We start from the raw sequence: 8,459 nt of genomic DNA, 5'->3' as shown, positions 1-8,459 counted from the left end.
GTGTGTGTGTGTGTGTGTGTGTGCGCGCGCGCGCGTGTGTGTGTGTGTGTGTGTGTGCGTGCGTGTGTGTGTGTGTGTATGGGGGTTTGGAATCTCTTTTTCCTATTGTTATCTATAGTTCAAGAAAAAAAGTTGTTTTTTAACACCACTAGATACCCACTTGTCAAACAGTTGGATCCGCCAAATCCCGGTGCACATGTGCAGGAGGATGGTGTATTGTGGGTACATCTGCCCGGGTAGCAGAATATGCTGTCTGGTCGCCACGAACACAGTTCTGGTAGGGTGGAAAATCCTAAATTTGTTTATTGATATATAAACAAAGTTCATCGACATCTGTGACTATCTACCAGTGTAACAAAAATCATCACAACTCACTCCGTCAGCATTGTTCATTTTGATCAATTTGATCCTCTGATCTATTTGAAGGTAGAAGTACATCAACCAAATTGGGTATATACAAGAAGATGAATAACTATAGCTTGTCACATATTTATACTTTACTTTCCATCACATTTTAAATCATATGTGCCAGTTTTCTTTTTTTTTAGAAAGCATATTTACGAGTGCACAGTGTCCCATCGCTGGAGAGCTGGTACGCCTTGTGGCCTGTTTCCCCGGTCATATTGGCACTTGGTGCATCTCGAGTCGCTTGGCCCGGTACACTGGTTGTACCTCTCACAGTTGGCGATGCTCCGGCATGCTACAGAAAACAGGTCAGACTTATACACCAATTGCCTTTGCACAATAATCAAACCTCAACGCTTATCTCCAAGAAGCTTTATTTTAACGTTTTCGATCATTTGTGTTCGATATTCTGATGGTTTCTTAGACTAGGTTAGTTGACGGCTTGGTACTTATGTCGTTAATCTCTGGAAAACTCTTTGTGTTCGCAAAGCCCGTCACTTCTGACAAGTGAACAGGTTCAGCTTACGGTTTGTGACATAAGTAAACAACGACAGCTCTACTTATCTAGAAACCAATATCCTGCACAAATATTGTATGTTACGTTCGCCAGTCAATATATATTGTGTGCGTTTGCAATCAGTCTGTGAGGTCCTCGGTCAGAGATCGCTCTCTTTATATTTTTCAGCAATGCATATATGACAGGTGGCTATTTGCATTTCTGAGTTTGCATTTACATAGTATGAAATTAATCCTTACCGTTGCATGTCGCACTTGGGTTCGGCTTGTACCGTCTGCCTCCAAAGCAAAGGTAGCGACTGTCAGACGACGAGGTCAGATAGTATCCCGGGTGACCAGTGTTGCACCTTGCGTTGCCGTAAGTGTTATGACTCGTGCCTCCACTCCAGTATCCATTCCTCGGTGCTGATGGTTTGGAACATGATCTTGCTGCGGTATGAATGATACAAATGTGGGTTCAGCGAACTACAATAGATTCGGAAATGTAAATAGAAAGTTTTGAAATTTAACTGAAAACATCATTTATCATTTTTACCCTACCTGAAACACGCCAGGTGTGACTATCTCCAGTATCGAGCCATATATCGCTGTTGTAGAATTGAAAGTCGTAGTCATACCCGCCATCGCTTACCGTTACCTGTGAGAACCAAGGACATAGTTACATACAGGTTTCCTGTGATTTTCACAGGAGAATATTTAATTATCGTAAAAAGTGGCAATGTACGAACGTTGCTTGTGCTGTAGGGAAAACACACGGATATCCATAGATTCTAAACATGACATCTTGAAAAAATATAAATGCATGTGCAGTTCAGTGCGTAGATAAATCAGGTACTTGTTACTAAAAAGATCGTTATTGATAGAACACGTCGAACCCCCTGTTCTATGTACCGTTCCTGATCGAACACGTCGAACCCCTGTTCTATAGACTCTTCCTGATCGAACACGTTGAACAACTTGTTCTATTTCGAACACTTCCGGCGCTGAGTGTTCATAGAAAAGTGGGCGGGGCTTATGGTGTTCAATCAGTTCGATCCCGATTGGTCTGTTGTAATCAGCGTCACATCTTACCCTGACTGGATGCCAGGGCGGGGCCCAACCTCCACCACGGCTACGCAAGGTCACGCTCTCCATAATGCCGTACAAGGTGGGACAAGAAATGACGTCAACGCTGCAACGTGAACCACATAGGAAAGTTAACCGCCACTAACACACACAAACACACACACACACACACACACACACACACACACACACACACACACACACACACACACACACACACACACACACAAAGGCACGCACACACACAAAGGAACACACACACACATACATACACACACACACACACATATACACATACACTACACTTACGCGCACACACACAAAGACACACACACACTCTCACGTACAGGTTACACGTAGGTGAAAAACATAATGACTTTTTCAGTATACTTACTCGTATTTCTGGCACTTACTACCGCTGCAGTCCAAGAGGCAAGAGATGGTTGTGGTTGAGCCCAGACGTGCGACAACCATCTCTATTTGGATAAGTGAGTCCGTGCCTGCATGGTCGATGATTCCATCCCCGGCTGTTTCCACCTCTACACGGGTTGCTATAGACGAAAAGAAACAGATCACCTAGGTCTTGGTAACCAACCATATCAAGTACCCAGCACATTTTACGGAGTATGAAATCTTTGATTTTTGTTCCCGTTGCATCATATCTACCATGTACTTCCCGCCGATTGCTCACAGATACATGCCCCCGGACCCCCTAGGAACCTCACGCCATCGCGCTCGCTGGTTCCTCTGACAGTAGGGAGAATGGAGAGTTGTTTTAACAAAACCTCTGTAATTGTGCTTAAACCCCTTTAAGTACTTTATATAGTTTTAAAGATTTGAAGTCCTACCGAATATTTCACGGGCTGTCACTAAAATGACATAAGCCGCCCAGAACACCTGCAAAGAAAAGATATATTTCTGGTCAGTATTCCCCAGACATTGATAGAGTCATAAACGAATGCGCTCTTGCCGCGCTAGCTCTCTCTGCGAGCTGAAATTGGCCGGAGCGCGGAGAGAGCGCCAAGGTCACCATGTTTGTACTGTTTAGACCGCTGTACGCTCTCTGCACACGCTCTCATCGCTCATTGTTGCATCGCCCTCCGCGGCGCTCTCACGGCGACGGTCACCGGTGCAAAACAGTCACCGAGGTGACGGCGCCCATGGCGCTCTTAGCGCGCTCGCAAGGCGACATTGGCGATATCTTGGCGCTCTCTCCGCGCTCTGGCCAATTTCAGGTAGCAGAGAGAGCGCCGTGAGAGCCCCGTTTTAGTGGATTGGGGGCCTAACTGACGCAATCATAATTTTTGTTAGCCTGGGTGCCGTCCGATTTCATGGATTTGTAACGGGGATCGCTCGCCAGAATAATCGCGCTAACCCGGCCCGCGCCGAAGGAGCCCCGTTACAAATCGGATGGCACTCAGGCTACATTTTTGTCCAATTTGTATTCTTTCCAGCCGTTTCAACTACGGAAAAGTTTGGAAAAATCTCACCCTAACTTTAAAAAGGATTAAACTTACATAAATGATTTCATCACTTAACCGAACCTTATCTAACAGAATCTGTTTCAAAGTATCTAGAAGGTATACGAGGATCAAGTTGATTCTTACCTTCTGGCCAGGGATAGGCTTCATGCTGCCAAGAGCGTCTACGCCTCACTTTGAGCTATGATCAGGAAATATTCAGACTGGCTGTAGAGAGCTCTACTAATCTCTATCAGAGTCTATGCATGCAATAAGTGTATTCTGTTCACTTTAAATATAGAATACAAGAGTCACTGTTAGCTCAGTAAACAATATAATGTCGTTACTAAATAACTCTGTAAATATTGGGGTTAGATCAAGGGTCTTTTAATTTGTTGTCAGGGTTATCGTTCATACCACGTCGGAACTTTCTTCCGTGTTCAGGACGGACATATTAGGCCATGTTGATTTGATTATATGGATGACATCCATATAATCAAAACTGACGCGTGCGTGTGAATAAAAAAAATTGGCAAAAAAAGTTTCATTCATTATGAAATCTGCGTGGTCATAAAGGTTGAACAAATGACTGAACACATAGAGTATGGTATGGCGAATAATAAGAGAGAGTCATTTTCATTTCTTCACATTTTCTTCTATTCCTGAATTGATTTTGGCATTCTATGACATTAGTATCGTTTTCGATACTTTCTGCAACATACGACACATGGTCGCGATTTACAGTGTGGTCGATAACTTTTTCTTTTGGAAACGGATGAAAATTCATGCTCGCGCGGATGTCATCCATATACTAAATCAAATCAACATGGCCTTAGTAATAGTGTGTGATGAAGTATCCTTTCTTTCAACTATACTGCGGACAAAATTAACTAAAACATTCTAGGATTGTTTTCGTAAGAAAAAGACACGCCATTTATTACTTGACATGGCTAACAATGGCGTTAGAGTAGATATGTGCTCATCCCGTGGTTACGAATTATTTCAGGGCGTCCACCTGGCTTCAGAAGCGGTTGGAAATTGGCCAAATAGACAGATAACATGCCAGGGGAGTTGGTCCTGTACTCCTGTAAAACTGTAGTCCTTCTTTGGACCAACTCCCATGGCATGTCATCTGTCTCACTCACACACACTCACTATCCAGGATTTGTCTGTTTGGCCAATTTCTACTCTTTCCATCAGCCCAGTCTGACGCCTGGTAGAGGCTAGAATGTTACCTAATCTAGCCTCTACCAGGCTTCAGACTGGGTTGTAAAATTATTCCTACATTGTACCTGTTTGAAGATTGAGTACCAGGTACAATGAAGTAATAATCTTATTATCAATTGTTGCAGTACTTTACAAAACCCATTCCCCCTGCTTTTTTCCTTCACAATTGTACCTTACATGAACTTTGGCCCCAAAGTAAGAGACTCCATCAGTCATGTGACTTTGACAACTTGTTTACGACACACGGCACAGGTACTTTTCCATGATGAAGGGGATTCCCCCCACGTCACACCTGTCAACATAACCAGCATCCAATCACAGCTCACCTGACAAATGTTACCTGCGACACAGACCAATGAGCAAGAATTCAACTGCTGGAAAATGTAGAGGTAGGTTGTGTTATGCAATATGCTGATTCAACAATCACAGTCTATTGTTTAGGACCTGCTTGAACCAAACAAATAAGATGTCACATCCACCCAGTCATCTTTAGCCACTTTAACAACTTTTTTTGGTGCAACTTTTATTAACCACACATGATGGTGACACGCTCAAGTCAACACACTCAACGTATTTTCATGCCACCACCGAAACAAAAGTAAATACGTAGATACATAATGTAGCAGTAGTATAGTAGTAGTAGTTACATGTAGGACATACAGTAATGGTGTATTAATAAATAAAACAAACTTGCAGCACAAGGCTAGAAGTTCTGTGGTGGATGTACAAAGTCGGTACAGTAAGCCATATTACAGCTATGAAATTAAATAATGCCTAATAATTGAGGCTGATAGAGCGATGTTGAAAAATCAGTTGTAATGAAAGTGTTTGGTATCTGTTAAGATTTTTGGACATAAAGTAACATGAGAAAGCAGTATACATGTACATGTAGACTGGAGCTCTGTTAGAACTGTACTAGTAACTGCTTCCAATCTCTATCACACTACCAGGCAAGCCTTGGCAAGACAATGTTGTCATTTATATTCTGGATTAGATGAGTCTAACTCCTTTATGTACGACTGCACATAAATTCCTTATCTGTTGTCAATATGTTTGAAACCCAAAGTGCCTTGAAGAGTCTTACTGTCTAAGCCATCCCTGTACCCATGTTACCACCAGGTAGTCAGGTATAGAATGAGGCCTGGTAGTTTACGTTAGCCAAATTTATTGCCAATAATATAATATTAAGTACCCAGTAACTTAGTACAAGCCTGATCTCCACTTATGATCTATTAGAAGTTATAACGGTTAAAAAAAATTGATTGTAAATACTTAGGAGTTACTGTATCCATTCATGTTCGCATAGACAATGTATCTAGAGTGTTAAAAGGGACTCATCACCCATGTACACCGCATATTAGGCTCGGCTGAGGCCGTCTGAGGTTGGTTGAGGTATTTAGGCAGACCCTCCAGTATAAGCGTTCACCAGAGCCATGCCCACCTTCCTCACCTGAAACAAATAACAGCATCCGCAGAATTAGCGAATAAGGAAAGCAACTGCATACTTTGAAATAACAAGTCTTTGAAACATCATTACAGCACAGTTCAGAAAAGTTCTCTTTGGCAAGAATTTTTGAATTTAAAAAAAGTGAGAGTGAGGTCTCCAACATTGGACATTATACTCAAAAAGCTGTATACAGTAGGTGAGTTTGTTTCTATCGGTAATCTGATAAATATTGGTACAGAGATGTTTCTCCATCTAAGAATCGTGTCACCTAGATGGATGTAAACATTAGTGACATAATGAGGAGACACAAACCTGATCACTCTCTTTTTTCCCGGTCTCGCACTCCCTTGCGAAGGTTTCACAGTTGTCAGACACCAGGTTGTAACTGGTTTCACCTTCTCGGGCCTCTGCATTCTGCACCACCCTCTCTGCCGAGTAACGGCTCTCCTGTGGCCGGTTGTGAATAGTGACGCTGTCATAACGCCCTGCCACCCTGGCATAGCTTTCACTCTTAACCTATAAACAAAAAGTTATCATATGATAACTAGTAGCTGACCGAAAACGAAACTGTATATTGGGTACAGTGTCAGTAGAATTACCATTTCTCCTAAGAAATTACCTTAATAATGCTGAGATCTCTAGACATGCATGTGAACATGAATAATAGATTGCATGTTGATCATAATGAGCCGCCAGGGAAGTAAAGGAATCCACTAGATTCTATCTTGAAATACCAGTATTCACCTTACATCTTTCTCACAACTCCAAGCCAATACTTTCAATTCATCCGCATGTACTACGTACATGTAGGGTGGTTCGCAGGCTTGGAGTTTTCATCTAGCCAAGGTGTCATCAGTTTGTAAACTCGCTACTTTGCACTAGCTCTAAAATCAACCTCTTGAGTGGAAAAGTCTTTAACCCCCAGTCGTTTGGGGGCAATTGGATAACGACCCCTGTGATGATACGAACAATTTCAAGATCATAAAAATACCTCTGATTTGTTGGACTTTCCAGAGCCAGACGATAGATGTGTCCTTTTTGGCCCAGTCTTGTGGATGACTTTGTCGTCTTCCTTATTGTAGATACCGTAGTGACTGATCTGTTGTCCACCCAAGGAGGTTTTGAAACTCTTTGGTCCATGGTCAAATTTCAGAACATCACCGTGATCAGGCCTCGACTTTCCTTTTGCCCCGCTCATGCTGCTGGAGATTAACCAAGGGACTCTTCTCACATGCAAAAACCACACCAGGTATGACAGCTTGTTTATACCATGCCACGTAGTCAGGTTACCATTTCCCGGATATGGGCATTCCCCCCATGTCACACCTGCCCAGGTAACCACCATCCAATTACAGTTCACCTGACAAATGTTACCTGCGACCACAGACCAATGACCAAACAGTTAACTGTTGCAGCTTCCTTCTTTCTGCATGGGAAATGTAGAGGTAGGTTGTCTGAAGCAATATGCTGATTCATCTAGTCCTATTCATGGATGATGACATGTTTAAAGGGCCTTTTAAATTACTGTTACCTACTTAGGCTAGGAAATAGTACTAGCTGACTGAATGTTTGCAGTCAGCAGGGTTCACAAAGACACAGTTAAGTTTCACAAATAGGAAAGAATGGCCAACAACGCAGAAAATGAAAGTAGAAGAACACACAAGAGTGATCATTAAACACCTGTAATTCTACCTGAAGGCTGAAAACACAGTCTATAGACTCCGGAAAAAGCTTCCCAAAATTTCCCATTTACTCTGCAGTCATAGCGTGCCTGGAAGTTAGAATGTAACCTACATAAAGCTTTCTTAAGTTCACTTCCTGAAAAACAGGTTGGGACAGTTTATCCTCACTTCGGGACAATTGAAATTTATTTTTGGAAGAGTGTTGGGACAATAGGAAAAAGTGAATTTCAAGGCCTGACTAGTGAGTAGAGACTTCTGTTACATATCAGGGATTCTCAAGAAAACAATTAAAGTGCCTGTGATACCAAAATTGTCTTCTCATCAGTAACAAAAATAGTGGAACTCAATGAACATAAAGATACCACACATACACCCTTTTGATGGTATTGAATATTGAACCATAAAGAATCACACTTCCAGCTCAGGTCAGCATTCCTGCCACCAAGTCTTGAAAGTTCACCTGGTTTAACTTGTAGATAAGTGAATTTTGTTTCAAAACATGCATGTTTTTGCTATCTATAAGGCAATGTTAGAGTGCTACTTCAAATTGTTGTGTGGTGTTTTTTCAGTACTACTTAGTTATCAAGTGAGGTCAGTATGTAGATACATTCAAGTCTTTAGTTTAACTTGACATCATGACACTTTGTTTCAAACAAT

The 8,459-nt window shown here is 42.1% G+C and overlaps 2 protein-coding genes across 2 annotated transcripts in view; both read right to left on the bottom strand.

The window, feature by feature from the left end:
* LOC109484117 overlaps nt 1-1,255 on the bottom strand; it is an 11,411-nt gene extending 10,156 nt beyond the window's left edge. Inside the window, exons 1-3 of the mRNA XM_019787338.1 lie at nt 1,162-1,255; nt 562-700; nt 161-274 (exon numbers count right to left, since the gene is read on the bottom strand). Of these exons, the coding sequence (XP_019642897.1) occupies nt 161-274; nt 562-622 (175 nt within the window). The 5' untranslated portion in view covers nt 623-700; nt 1,162-1,255. The remainder of the gene's footprint in view (nt 1-160; nt 275-561; nt 701-1,161) is intronic.
* A 3,802-nt stretch (nt 1,256-5,057) lies between these two features.
* LOC109484161 (HRAS-like suppressor 3) lies at nt 5,058-7,391 on the bottom strand. The gene is made up of 3 exons (XM_019787390.1): nt 7,112-7,391; nt 6,433-6,636; nt 5,058-6,123 (listed from the first exon to the last, which is right to left on the bottom strand). The coding sequence occupies exons 1-3, from the start codon at nt 7,316-7,318 to the stop codon at nt 6,070-6,072; spliced, it is 465 nt and encodes a 154-aa protein (XP_019642949.1). The 5' UTR covers nt 7,319-7,391; the 3' UTR covers nt 5,058-6,069.
* Nucleotides 7,392-8,459: the final 1,068 nt, after the last annotated feature.

Source organism: Branchiostoma belcheri, unplaced genomic scaffold (genome assembly GCF_001625305.1).
Source record: "Branchiostoma belcheri isolate BF01 breed outbred unplaced genomic scaffold, Haploidv18h27 scaffold69, whole genome shotgun sequence".
Lineage (NCBI taxonomy): Eukaryota > Metazoa > Chordata > Leptocardii > Amphioxiformes > Branchiostomatidae > Branchiostoma > Branchiostoma belcheri.
This window is presented reverse-complemented; position numbering and strand designations above follow the sequence as displayed.